Source organism: Heterocephalus glaber, unplaced genomic scaffold (genome assembly GCF_053883595.1).
Source record: "Heterocephalus glaber isolate CG9 unplaced genomic scaffold, H.glaber_assembly_v1.0 deba00000896, whole genome shotgun sequence".
NCBI classification, from domain to species: domain Eukaryota; kingdom Metazoa; phylum Chordata; class Mammalia; order Rodentia; family Bathyergidae; genus Heterocephalus; species Heterocephalus glaber.
In genome coordinates, this window is record NW_028258170.1 from 1,442,859 (window position 1) to 1,457,970 (window position 15,112).

Genomic DNA, 15,112 nt, shown 5'->3' on the forward strand with positions numbered 1-15,112 from the left:
GAGCTTCTCTCTTGATTTATTAATCATGTCTTGCACTAAGGGCACAATTTCTCCTGTTATCTGAGAAATTCTTTCTGATTTCATCTTTTCCAGATCCCCTTTTGTTGCCAGTTTAGTGGGTGCAGGTGGTTGAGTGTCAGAGTGTTCCATCTCATTTCCCTTTGGGGTTGATGTAGGTGATCTGGAAGTCTGGTTTTGAGACTTATTTAAGTGTTTTCTCATTTCAACTGGTGCAGGGGGCTGTTAGTGCCTGCACAGATTACCTCCTCTGAGCTGGGAGAGGTGGGACAGGGGCCGGCAGCAGCGGTGGGAATGGTGTCCCAAAAGCCCTTTCCTGTGGGCTGGGAGCAGCAGGAGGAATGGTGACCATGAAGCCCTTTCCTCTGGACCAGGAGCAGTGGGACGGGGGCTCAGAAGCCCCTACCTCTGGGCTGGGAGAAGTGGGACTCAGTACCTTGTTTTGGTGGTCTGTTGTCCTGTGCATCTTTGTAGTGTGAAACCACGTGGCTGCCTGCCTGCAGCAGGGTGATTTGGTGTCTTCTGCATGACTTGGGACCTCGGTAGGGCATGCACAGACCTGCCTGTCTGCAATGGGCTGATTCGGTGTGTTCTGTGCAACTCAGGACCTAGGTAGGGCATTGGTACTAGTTGTGTTAATAGAGGACAGAGCAGTTCTCTAGATATCTTGGGGAAAACCCGTGGAGATCAATGCTTACTTTACATGCTTAGGGAACACGGACCCCAGGGAAACATGCACACATAAAACCTATAGCAATTTCCACCATCATATCTTCAGAGATAGGAGAAGCAATGGGAAGTCTGTTCCACACGTTGGTGTTTAGAATACAGTTTTTTTTTTGAGGGGGTGGTTGATCTGAGAGCCGTTTTTCTGAGAATTAGGAATTTTTTTCCTTGTCAGTAAAATTTGTTACAGTTAAAGTTAGTAGCACAAGGTGGGAAGTAAAGATATTATTTTAAAATAATCCATTCATTTTATTTAAAAAACACATTTTCTTTACCCAGTCTCCATTTGACGGGCAATTGGGCTGTTTCCAAGTTTTAGCTATTACACACTGTGTTGCAGTGAACATGGGTGTGTATATATTGAGTTCTACTCAGCCATAAAGAATGACACCAGAAACACTTATAGCTAAATGGATGCACCTTGAGCCCATACTCTTAAGTGAAATAAATAGGACACACAAGTACAAATACTGAATAGTTTCTCTGGTGTGAGAAACTGAAACTGTAAATAAGGATCAAAATGTATGGTAGATAATGCAAAATAGGAAGAAAAGAGGGGAAGGGGAAGTGTGAGGGGTCAGGGAAAGGAAAGAAAGGAAAGGAATTAATATAAGAAAATGAAAAAAATGGAAACAAAGTCTTTGCAAATAGGAAAGAGTAGAGGGATTGAAGGGGGGGGCAGGGGTATGGGGAACAAAATAAGAACCAAGATACATCATGTAAAGGTACAAGATCCCAATAATGACCAGTGATGTTGAACATTTTTTCATGTATTTATTTGCTATTTCTACTTCTTTGTCTGAGAAATGTCTGTTCATTTCAGATGCCCATTTTAGGATTGGGTTGGAGTACTAGTCAGCCATAAAAAATGAGAAATTAGAGACATTTATAGCTAAGTGGATGCACATTGAGGTGATACTCTTAAGTGAAATAAATAGGACACACATGTGTAAATGCCTAATAGTTTCTCAGGTGTGAGAAACTGAAAGTGTAAATAAGGACTAAATGTAAAATAGGTCATGTGAAATAGGAAGAAAAGGGGCAAAGGAGAAGGAAGTGGGAGGGCTAGGGGAAAGGACAGAAGGGAATGGGATTAATATGAGAAAATGGAAAAATAAGAACAAAATCTTTGTAAATAGGGAGGACTGGAGGCGTTGAAGGGAGGGCTGGGCAAGGGTGAAAAATAAGAACCAAAAGAGACTATGAAAAGGTGCAAATTTCCAATGATGAATGTCATATTGTATACCTAAAATGTACCAATGATTAGAATGAATAATTGATAATGTAAAATAGGAAGAAAAGGTCCAAAGGGGTAGGGGTAGGGGTAGTGGGAGGAGCAGGGGAAAGGAAAGAAGGAAAAGGAAAACTGATGAGAAATGGAAAAAATGGAAATAAAGTCTTTGTAAATAGAGAAGGGTGGAGGGGGTGAAGGGAGGGCTAGAAATGGGGAAAAAATAAGAACCAAGATGCATTATGTAAAGGTACAATTCCCAATGAGAAATGTAATTGTGTTGTATACCTACAATGTACCAATAAAAGAATTTAATACAAAAAAAAAAGATCCCAATAACGGATGTCAACATACTGTATACCTAAAATGTACCAATAAAATTGATGAATGAGAAAAATAATCCATGCATTATTCGAGTGAGATAATGTGTTAAGAAATTCTGTGCTTTGTGCAGCCACTTAACAAAATACACTTTGCCTTGGTGGTAAAGAACAATCTCCACGGGAAATGGGAGCCATTTAAAATGCAGAGCCCCATATCCTGGGTCAGCTATCAGTGTGACGGCAAAGGGAGTGAACCGGGCCAGGGATACCTGTTTCCGTGGTCTTTCCTTTTACACAAATCTCACAGTGGTTCCATCTGACAAAGTCTGTTCGCAGAGTCTCCTGAGAGTCACACAGAGGCTGAGGGTGGTGGGTGAAACTCCTCAGCAGCAGAAAGGAAAAGAATTATTTTGGCTCTGTGCAAAACACTTTGGAAGGGCTTTCCTAAGCAGGTCACATAGGTGACATCATAATCCAGATACCTCTGTGTGTGGGTGAAGGGGTGACAGGGAGAGAAAGCCACATGCACTATGCAGTGTTTGGCACCTCTCCAGGAGATGTCAGCCACCCCACTCCCTGTCCCAGGATTGAAAATACCTTTAGACAACAGTGTCTCCCAGTGGGCACACTCACCTGTGGTGCAGTGGCAGTGCTCTCCTGGCAATCACCAGCCTGATTTTACATCTGTCAGCTTGAAAACAGGAGTGGTTTTCATCTCATGCTCTAGTTCAGACACAGGCATGCAAATAATTCACTTTTTTTCTGGCCAGTTGAAAACAGAAAACCATATAATCAGAAGAACTGATTGTGTTCAAATCAGAATTTATCAATGTAAATATCCCGCACTTCTTTGAAACCCATGGATGAATCCAGTAAATGCCAGGCTGAGAAGGTCTCCAGGTAAGATAAAGGCTCCTCCAGGAAGCCCTGCCACCTGCCGCATAGCCTCGAGTTTTTGTGAGGGTTGGAGGGAGAGACTGAGGCCCTCACCTCTCAGTGTGCTCATGTACCCAAGTCCAGAATGTGTGTCTGTCCTTTATTTTAAAATCTCCACCATCCTGCCCTCTGTAACTCATAATATGTATGTGTGCTTTTGAGAATCCAGGCAAGTTTATAGATTCATTTTTTTTAGTTTATTAGCACATGTGTGCGGTACATGTTTATGTTTCATGTGGGAAGTTGGTACCTGCATATAACACAGCTTCATTCCTTTCTTCACCCCCCTTCCTTCCCTCCCTCTCCTTTTCACCCACTGCTTGATCCCCTTCCTTTTTTTTTGTATAAGTTTGCAGTATGTAATGTTTACATTTGTGAATAGAAATATTTATGCTCATGGGTGTTTTCAGGGTTAAATATACAATGGTATATATATATGTATATAATATTTGCAGGTATTATCTGGATTACTGAAATTAAGTTGTAATTTTTATTTTTAAACATTCATCTAGTACTTTTTTTCTTTATGAAAAAAGGAAAATTTCATAAAAACATAATAAAAATGACATTAGTTAATGCATTTAGATAAATGTATATAATTATCTTCAAACTAGTTACTCAGGGTACAAGACATCGATAGCCAAATATGAACACATAATTTTCTTTTCTTTTTTTTTTTTTGGTACCGGGAATTGAACTCAGGACCTTGCGCTTGCGAGACAGGCGCCGGAACCACTGAGCTAAATCCCTGGCCCCTGAACACATAATTTTCAATTAACTAATGGAAACTAGTAGTATAAATGACATTCTGTTGTTTCAAAAGTATTGAATTTATATGTTAATAAGTTCTGATCTTGATGACATTATCAAGTCATTAAAATTACTCAAAACTATGATTTTAAGAATTGCACACTTTATTTATATCGTAATTTTGAAAACTCTCAGTTCATCATATCATTTCTAAGCTCTAGTATCATGAATAATGATGTGAGCTCAATGGGCATTTTTCTTAATGATTTCCTATGTGCATCTTTAATTGGTCTTTGTAGAGATTTGCAGTGGAATGTTTAGGTCCTCTTAAAGTTGCAGTGTCACAGTTACAGAAAGGCTGTACTTGAGTAATGAAAAAAGATCATATTTTGTTAATTTTATAGGGAAAAACAGTAACACAATTTATGAAATGTATGTTCTCAATCTAAAATTACTAATTAAATATAAACAATTATAGATTAATAATTTTAAGCCTAGTTCATCACTTCAGAGGACAATTTAGAAAGGTCATCTTGCATTTTAAAATAATTTCCTAGAACCTGAATATTGAGAGTATTGATTTAAAAGTCTGTTGTGTAATAAGAATTAAGAATTTTTAGAGAAATGAGGATAATTAAATAATACTTTGGCCTCTTGCTTTATGATTCTGTGCCAAAGTGCAATTTTATGAAAAATTGATAACCACCTAAAGTTTTATATGTGGTAATGATGTTGTGTCATCTCTAATTTAAATTATGTATCTTGTGCATCTCTATTATACAATGCCTTCCCTTTTATTAAATTCCAAATGAAAAGTGTCTAACTTCTTTGCAGATAAAATGAACTCTTCTATTGCTTCTGATGTTTTTTTTTTTTTTTAGAGAAAGCTAAAACTAATTTTGGATTGTATGAAGAATGACTTTACTTTTTCCTTCAACCACAAACAAAGTAGACACATGGGAGAAGCAAACTGCCCTAAGGTAATGGGGTTCGTGCTCCTTGGACTCTCTGATGTCCCTGTGCTGAGTCTCGCCCTCTTCCTGCTGTTCCTTCTCATCTATGGAGTCACCATCTTGACCAACCTGGGCATGATGACACTGATTCAGGTCATCCCTCAACTCCACACACCCATGTACTTCTTCCTCAGCCACCTGTCCTTCGTAGATTTCTGCTACTCCTCAGTCGTCATGCCAAAGATGCTGGCTAATATCTTAAACAATGACAAAACCATCTTCTTGGTGGCATGCAGAATACAATTCTTTTTGTTTTGCACATGTGTGGTCAGTGAGGTCTTCCTTCTGGCCGTGATGGCATATGACCACTTTGTGGCCATCTGTCACCCTCTGCTGTACATGGTCCTCATGTCCCGGAAGCTCCAAGTGGAGCTGGTGTCTCTCTGCTACCTCTGTCCATCCGTGTGTTCCCTGATTCACCTGTGCTTAGCTGTTGGGGTCCAATTCTACAAGTTCAATGTGATCAACCACTTCCTCTGTGACCTCCCCCCTCTCTTAGGTCTTGCTTGCTCCAATGTCACCATGAATGAGCTTCTGCTCTTCATCATGGCCACATTCAATAAGTCCAGTACCATTGTGATCCTCACCTCCTACTCCTTCATCCTCATAACTGTTCTGAGGATACGCTCTGCTGAGGGAAGGCACAAAGCATTTTCAACCTGTGCATCCCACCTCATAGTCATCACTGTCTTTCATGGAACAATCCTTTCCATTTATTACAGGTCCAACTCAGACAGCAGTGGGGATTCTAATAAAGTGGCCACTGTGTCCTACACTGTTGTGATTCCTATGATGAACCCTCTGATCTACAGCCTGAGGAACAAAGATGTCAAAGGAGCTCTCCAGAAAGTTGTCAGTCTAAAGTATAGCACTAGAGAACATTTCATCTTTGGGGCTCAGAATTCAAAAGTAATGGTGGGTGGAGAGGTGAATAGACACACTGTAGTGTTGGAGATGGGGAGCATAGTAAGGAGATGAGCAGTTATGTCTTTTAGATCGAGTTATCTTTTTTATCTCTTCCATTTACAAGTGTAGGATGAAACATACTTCTAAATTTCAGTGAATTTCTTTATTTTTAAATCTTTAATATTTATATATATATGGGTAACGGTACTTTAAAACACACGAATTCAGTTTGGTGTAAAACCTTCACGATTTAAAGAATTTACCATAGTCCCATAATTTCAATATCCAAGATGGAAACTATGATTCTTTCAAAATAGAATATCTGTAATTTCATAAAGCAAAACACAATGTTGACAAATTGTGTGTGCCCAGAATGAGAATTTAGTTTGTATGCCTATTTTCATGCTTTTATTTCTTTTATTCTTCGTGTTCTTTTTTTTCTCTTTTTTGTTATTTTTCTCATATTATGTGTTTGTACCTTGGATAATATGTCATTTCATAAAGAAGAAAATAATGATCCTTTCACAAATAACTTGACATTATTGAATTACAAAAGCTGAAAACATGTATGAGAAGTTTAATTCCTAGAAGCTTTGTTTCTATACTTTTTCATATATATACATATGTATCTGTATATGTATATGTATATGATTTGAAATTTGAACATTATTTTGTATAGAAGCATTGCTGAGCTGTGTCTTCTCTCACTTTATCTTTTTATCTGCATGGTAACATTGCACTCCATTGCAGAGAACATGCTTGATGTCATTTATAAGTGTATTTCTAACTTCTGTGCATGTTCTCCAAAAGCATCTTTGGTCTTAATGCAATGTGCACTTTGACTGTCTTCTGCTATGTAACTAAACCACACACCTTCAATTACTTCTAGTCATGTACACCATTAACACTTTCATTTCAACCCCATTAGGATTTTCTAAAATCTATCCATTTGTTTAAATAAAGCTCATAAGCTTGTGTCTACAAATGCAAGAAAAGCATTGGCCTTAGCCCATGAAATTGAGGATTTGTGCTATGACCCTAGTTTATGGATTCTGCAAGAAATTCATCTTCTTTAGTTTTCATTTTCCTCCTTGAAAAATCCAATCAGACACCCCCTCCACCTACAGTCTTCTAAAACAAATAATGGCCTTCATGAAGGTCACATTATAAAAAAGGAAGATGCAAACTAATTTTACATCTATATAATATTGAAGTAAATTCTGAAAGCGAAATTCAGGAGACAGTTGCATTTCTGATATCATTTTAATACAAATAGAAAAATGATTAGGCTAGATGTGGTGATGCATCCCTATAAGTATAGACCCAGTTACTTGACTATCAGAGCCAAGAGGATTTCAAGTTTGAGGTCCAGGGAAGCCTGGAAAATAGTGAAGACTCTAACTAAAAAAAACACAAAAAGTAATCCAATACTTGAATTTAATTTATGCTAAAGAAGAGAATATATGACACTGGACATTTCAAAAAACATTGTAAGTTTTACTAATATAAGTAAAAATGATCACCACAGTAATAAAATTGAAGTCCAAAAATAAACACAGCTCTAATTGGTTGACTTTGTTAATCCTGTCAATGCAAACTCTTGGTGAGAATACTCTTTCAAAAAAAGTGATGAGTAGTGAGATAGCCATATGAAAGAAAGGGTGAATTTAAACCTTTACTTTGTACCATCCCCTAACATTAAGTCAATGAAGATATGGGTCCAGAATATAGCTTATTTGTAGAGTGCTTGCCTAGCATGCACAAGGCCTGGGTTAGATCTCCAGTATTTCAGGAAAATAAATATTTTAAAAGATAGGTTTAAATTTAGGAGAAAAAATTCAAAAAATTATAAATGGGCTTTTGTAAAACTATTTTTTAAAATGCTTACAAATTTACTACAAAATACAAATACAATTTTACAAAGAAGTGTAATATTTTAATATGTATTATATAAAGCAGATATGATCAAATAGGAATATGTGTGACCTGGAAAGAGGCAGAAAACTATGCCATGAATTTAACATGGATGTACTGAAGAGTCAAAATAAGTTGAAACAGCCCTAAAACAACTGTATTCCAGGATCACCCTCTTTTAGCCAATAGGCTTTTACTCAGGGAGAAAATTCACCTTATATTGGTTGGCCAGAGCTTCTCTTTTCTTTAGTAAAATGTGAAAGGGAGTGTTTGAATGGAGAACCGGAATGTCTCCTGGGGCTTCTCATGAGGTCTCTGGGACATTCTGTTCACTATTGAGAATATAAACAATAATTTCTTAAAAATGACTTTTTAAACATGAACACCTTGAAAAATCATGGTATGCACCCAATGATACATGGAGACATATTCAGTCCTGGGCCTAGGTTGACATTTCAAGGCTAGAAGAGCACTCTAGAACATCTTATTGGTGTGGTCCCACATGGCACCTGCTGGCATTGGACAAGGGTTTTGGAAAACAACATCCTAACACTGCTCTGAGCCTGTGCCCTTTTCCATACTGCCCATGAGCAGTGAAACCAGCACGTTGCCTCTTCCTACAGATTATTTGGACTTTGACTACAGTGAAACTGATTTAGACCTCCATCCTCTCCAGCCTCTCATTTGTACACCAGTAATGGAAGCAAAAGAGCCTCTTGACTGGCTGTCAGATATACAAATACTTACATAAGGCTTAGATAGATTCTAACATATGTTAAATGTCCAAGTGTGAGCTGCTGTTAGAGATGTCTGACTGCCAAACCCATTGACCTTCTGGAATTTGAAGGAATTCTATCACAGTGTGGTTTACTGCCTCTTTCCATCTCACACATATTCTTATTCAATTATATCTGCTTTAAATTATGTACATTAAAATATCATACTTCTTTTAAAATTTGTATTTGTATTTCTGTAATAAATTTGTGTTTTAAAAATACTTTTACAAAAGTCCATCGATAATTTTTTGATTTTTTTTCTCATAAATTTAAATCTATCTTTTTAAATTTATATTTTCAAAAATGAAAAGTCTATGAGAAATGTTCAGGCTATTTCAAAATAGCAATATAAGGTATGGCTCATGTATTTTATACCTGGATACTGAGTCCCACAAATAAACATAATTGAAGTCTAGAAGGAGGTATGGTTGGTTTTAGAGGATTGATTCCCAAATTAGGGGAATTTTATTTTCATTAATTGGCTACATAATAATTGTAAGGGTATTGTATGGGCACAATAAGATGTTTTAATACATGTGTATATTGTGTAATAACCAAATTGAGTAACTTCTGTATCCTTCACCTCAAGTACTTCTCATATTTTGTCATGAGAATATTGAAAATTCTCTCTCAAAATGTATAGAGTATTATTAACTGTGTTCATCCTACTGTAGAGTAGACAGCCAAATTAGGGTGATTAAAAACAAATTTTCTAAAAATATTCCAAAGGGATTAATTATTTTTGAGTTTTCTATGCCATAGATTTCAGTTTAACTTTTATTTATGTTTTTGATATGTCATCCAGAGTAATTTTTATTTCTTATTTCTGAAGAGCTTAATTTACAGTATAAATCCTGTACTGTATGAAATTCACATCTTAGGATTCATGGAAGAAATGTATTTTTCAGGTTTGTTCAACAAATCTTTATACTGTCTATTTGAAAATGGAAATGAATATATTTTCTTTATCTAAAGCAAAATCATATTGCAGGTATGTCTAACTCATTTGTCTTCTAGCAAACTTTAATAGGAATCCTTACCTTGTGCAGTTACTCTTAAAAATGTGTTTGTCTTTTATTTGGAAGAGAGTTGGTGAGAAATCAGATGAAAATTACAGACAAAACAAAGTGGTGGTCTCTGTCTCTCTGTCTCTCCTCCCTTTGTCACACCAATTTCCTTCATGAAAACTATAATATGATAAAAATCGAGCTGACATTAGTCATTGCTTCTGAATCCTGAGGATTGAATTTTGAGCCTGCAAGCTTTTCCAGGCATGTGAACTTCCTCTGCTTAACAAAGGAGAAGAATCATTTACACTTGCTTTGGATTTACTATAGATATGTTTCTTATATTTTAAAAAGAGTCTTCTACCCAGGCAAACATCCTACATTATTTTTGTTGTTGTTCTGTTTGTTTGTTTTTAGGTCTATAATGAAAAAACCATGGTGTCAGGAGAAAAATTTATTTTCTTTTCTTTAAATTGTTCCAGATATGGAGAAAACACCAGGCCATGTTTCTGGTCCACAGGATCTTCACACAATCTTTATTGCTGAGTATTAATCAAGTCATGTGTCTTCTCTTCCTGCAATACAAAAAGAGGCCAAGAATTAAAGTACAATTTTCATTTTGTTCTGTTCTGAGACAGGGTCTCACCGTGTAGTACAGACCACTTTTGAACTCCCCCTGTAGGCAAGGTTGCCCTCAAACTCACAATGCTCCCACTTCAGCCTACCATATGCTGGGATTAGAGGTGTGTGCTCTGGTGTTGGGCAGATCCCTAATTTCTATTAGATGTCTTCCTTAAGACAAAGGCCTAGATGGTAGTCTCTATTTATATACAGTACAGAATTTGTCAATTGTTTTTGCTGACATGAAGGGTGCTGGAAATGGTGGAGGAGAACTGTACCATGGCGACAGAGTTTATTGTCCTCCGGTTACCACATCTGTCTTTGACAGATCTTAGGAAGTTGTGACTTAGCAGTTTAATAAAAATATGGATAAAGTATCTTTGGGTCAGGACTGTAGACAAACCAAGCTGATGACAATCTATCTATCATCTATCTATCTATCATCTATCTATCTATCTGCACATTTCTACATACACATTCTCATCTACACCTTCCTATATGATACTGTGTCCTACTGGTATCCTCTTTACAAGATAATCATTTTGAAAACATCATCTGAATGTTTATGACAATTTTTGACCCCAAGTAGGATGAACCATGGCTTAACAATTCTTCCACTTTTAACTGAAGTGGTTTATTGCTAAAACCACAAACAATACTGCAACTCCGAACCTAGGTATTCACATTTATACAATACACTGAGTCATCATGCTATATTACTACTAATAAAATCTTTAAATAAAAATAATTTATATTGTTGTGGTATTAAAACTTTGAATATCTGTTGCTTAATTTGTTTTACCAACTGCATACAAATGTTCCTATTTTTCCATCATTATAGTGAATTAAATTGTTCCAGTGAATTAAAGTGAATTAAATAAAAGTGAATTAAATAAATTTGAATTAAAGTGAATTAAAGTGAATTAAATAAATTTGTTGAGTTGATGAATAAAAATGATTATGGAGGTCAAGGTAGGTTTCAAATCTTCTTTTCCTATTATGAACAATTCCAAACTTATACAGTCTTCATAAGTCACTAAATTTAAAGAAATTTTTCATGATTTGCCACAGTGGAATTGTAGAGAATTGTCTGCTGCCAATTTATGTTACAAATAAATGGAACATCAACAACAGCAGTATGGTATTATATGTAACCATAGGAGCTGCCACACTCGGATATAACAGAGAAACATTTTTATTGACTAGAAATTAAGTTTTATGCACCATTAATTATCTCTGTGTCAAAGCCCACCATGTCCCCTAATTCAATAGCTATCTCAATTACACCTTAGTGGAGAGTGAATGGGAATCTTTTAAGGTTATTGCTGATGTTTAAGTTAATTTTCTCCAGTGGGATGCATGAACATACATATTTGAGTTGTTCTGACAATTATTTAGCATTTTTAAAAATGTGACAAATTTGCTTCTGTTACACTCCATGTGTATCTATACTTGACGTCAATTTTGTATTTCCCTGAAATTAAAATAAGCCTGATTTTTTTTGCTCTTATTTCTTCCCAGAAATAACACTGTTTTTCAATGATTTTTGCTGACTTGAGTGAAAATGGTGGACGAAAACTGCACCATGGTAACGGAGTTCATTCTCCTCGGCCTCTCAGATGTTCCTGAGCTGAGACTCATCCTCTTCCTGCTGTTCCTTCTCATATATGGAGTCACCGCCTTGGCCAACCTGGGCATGACATCACTGATTCAGGTCAGCCCTCGACTCCACACCCCCATGTATTTCTTCCTCAGCCACCTGTCCTTCGTAGATTTCTGCTACTCCTCAGTCATCATGCCAAAGATGCTGGCTAATATCTTAAACAATGACAAAACCATTTCTTTCCTGGGATGCATGGTGCAATTTTATTTATTTTGTACATATGCAATCACTGATGTCTTCTTACTGGCCGTGATGGCATATGACCACTTTGTGGCCATTTGTCACCCTCTGCTGTACATGGTCATCATGTCCCAGAAGCTCTGTGTGATACTGGTTACTTGATGTTACCTCTATGCTTCTGTGTGTTCCCTGATTCACCTGTGCTTAGCTGTTGGGGTCCAATCCTACAAGTCCAATGTGATCAACCACTTCTTCTGCGACCTGCCCCCTCTCTTAGGTCTTGCTTGCTCCGATGTCACCATGAATGAGATTCTGCTCTTCATGGTGGTTAATTTCAATGAGATCTTTACCATTTTGATCATCCTCACTTCCTACTCCTTCATTCTCATCACCATCCTGAGGATGCGCTCTGCCAAGGGAAGGCACAAAGCATTTTCTACCTGTGCCTCCCACCTCACAGCCATCACTGTCTTCCATGGAACAATCCTTTTCATCTACTGTCAGCCCACTTCTGGTGATAATCTGGATGTTGACAAGGGGACCACAGTGTTCTACACTGTCTTGATTCCTATGCTAAATCCGCTGATCTACAGCCTGAGGAACAAGGAGGTGAAAGAAGCTCTCCGAAAAGTTCTGGGGTACAAAATATTTTCCTAGAAAAGTAAATTTTTTCTCCCTCCAGCCTTTAGTTATTTTTTTAATAGCAAGACATTCATTGGTACATTTTAGGCATGCATAATGATGGCGCTCATCGCTGGGAATTTGCACCTGTCAACGGTACATCCGTGTCTTTTTTCCCATTCTCCCCTTCTCTCAAGACCCCTCCTCTCCTTATGTACAAAGCTTTGTTTTCATTTTTTCCTTGTATGTAGAAAATGTAAAATTAAATAACTCAGAGTTCCAATGTGAAGACAGTATAAGGGTGTAAGTGTAAGCTGATGAGCTGGAGGGAACTCCAAGTGTAGTTATGAGTTAGTCTTTTTAAATGTACTTTATGTGTTTTCAATTTACAAAGGTAGAAATGAGTATATTTGAAACCCATAGTCTACTTTTTTTAAGCAATAAAATTTTAAATTGATGAGGATAATAGCACTCGTAAGGCCCAGATTTTTAATTTAGTGTAAACTTTTATTAGCTTATTCAAGAACTCACAAGAGCCACACAGCTTTTGCTACTCTTAAAGAATTCCAGAATGAATTCTTAGTGCTTTGCAGTGAAGAACAGTCCCTTGTCAAAAAGCTTCTGCACAAAATGCAGCCTCTGCATGTGCTTGAATACTGTTAATTGCTTTTTTCTTGTTTCTCTTATCTTAGTGTTGCAATAGACAGAGTTTTTGGAAGATCTCATGGTACCTCATTTGAGGAATGGGAAAATAATTATTAATATTTCAAAAGAATTTCAGGAAAAAATTAATTGTATGGAATGTACAAAGTCCTTGGAATGACTCCTTACATGCAACTCATTCTTCATCTCTGTCTCTTTTTAGCTATCTCTCTTTATTATTATTCAGCATTTAATTAACTTTCTTATGAGAACCAGCACTTTGAACTCAGCCTTCTTTAGATTTATCTGTAGCTTCTTATCCTCAGGCTACATTTATAATCCACTGAAAATAAAATATTTATTGTCATTTATAATTGGAATTATAAAAGGAAAACCTCTGGTTTTATTTTTACATGTATATTTGTTCTTCATAAAATATTCTTTTGTCACCCCTTTTCTGTTTATTTGAGGCTCACCTCTTTGTTCTGTCCTGACTCATACCTGCCATCCACACTTTCTTTGTAAATTCACTGTTATTTCTGTCAATGTCTACATTTGCAATCACTTGTTTAAATGAAGCTTCTATCCTTGTATTTATAATATATTAGAAAAGCATTAGTTTCAAGTTCTTCAAAACTAGGATTGAAGTTTTGACCCTGATTTTTAAAATTTTTCATGTATTTTAACTAATGTCTATTTCACATTGTAACATTGTCTAATTCTGCAAACTTCATGGCATTTTTTGAGATTAAATTTTGACATTGTCTTCGCAGTGACATTTTTCATTTCAATTTTTTTGAGACAAGGTCTCTGTGTATAGTCCAGTCTGGCCTTCAACTCACTGTGTAGCCCAGGCTGGCCTTGAACTCGTGGTCATTCTGGTGCTGCAACCTGCCCAGTGTTGGGATTGCAGGTGTGTGTCACCACATTTGGACAACTGAGATTTATGTTCTCAAAATAAATAACTTTTTGTAATTAAATTATAACACCATGACACCTTCCCTATTAATTCTAATCTTTATATGCAAAAAGGTTAACAAATGAAAATATGCCCCAGAATAAATGAAATATTTTAGTTTTTCAAATGTCTGAAATTCTCTCAGGAAAGATGAACAGCAACAGAGTCCATATTATTAGACATCTATGCTGAACTTTCATATCTCACCCAGGACTTTCAATTCATGACTATTTGATGATCAGACCAAAGAACAATGTTCAAATAGTGTAAACAAAAATCTAGAAGCCTGGATGGTATGACTTGTGATTGACTCTGGATGTAGCAATTAAAATAAACTTCATCAGTGGACACACTCGCTTTTAACATGAAGAAGATTAGCACTAGAGCAAATATTTTAGGAAATAATGATAAGTGTTCTGCTCAATAACTTTTCACACATGTATACATTCCCTCTTGAGTAGACACAGAAATACAGAAACCCAAAGGGAGGAAGGAGGTCACCTGAAGTCCACATTGTAGTTAGAGAGGAAGCCAAGCAAATGCATTAATAGAACACTAGTTCACACTGTGGTCACACTGTGGTCACACTGTGGTCATACTATGGGCAATCACCAATTACATAATCACAGAAATTATGACTATTGGAAAATAATTAATTTGATCGGAAAGAATCAGAAGAATTCATGGCAGATTTCACACCTGGAGAATATTTTTATGTATGAATATGATAAATGATAAGCTAAATATCACAAGCTAATGAAATATTTCATAAATGGGCAGATTTATAATATAGTCAGGTAATACATTTATAATATTTATGGATACAG

At 36.4% G+C, this 15,112-nt stretch overlaps 1 protein-coding gene and 1 pseudogene across 1 annotated transcript; both read left to right on the forward strand.

Moving 5' to 3' along the window:
* The first annotated feature begins 4,883 nt into the window (after window positions 1–4,883).
* On the forward strand, window positions 4,884–5,975 carry LOC147828860 (olfactory receptor 5L1-like). Its single transcript, XM_087207868.1, has one exon. The coding sequence runs from the start codon at window positions 4,893–4,895 to the stop codon at window positions 5,973–5,975; it is 1,083 nt and encodes a 360-aa protein (XP_087063994.1). The 5' UTR covers window positions 4,884–4,892.
* Window positions 5,976–11,749: 5,774 nt separating this feature from the next.
* Window positions 11,750–12,764, forward strand: LOC147828861 (olfactory receptor 5L2-like; annotated as a pseudogene).
* The last annotated feature ends 2,348 nt before the right edge of the window (window positions 12,765–15,112 follow it).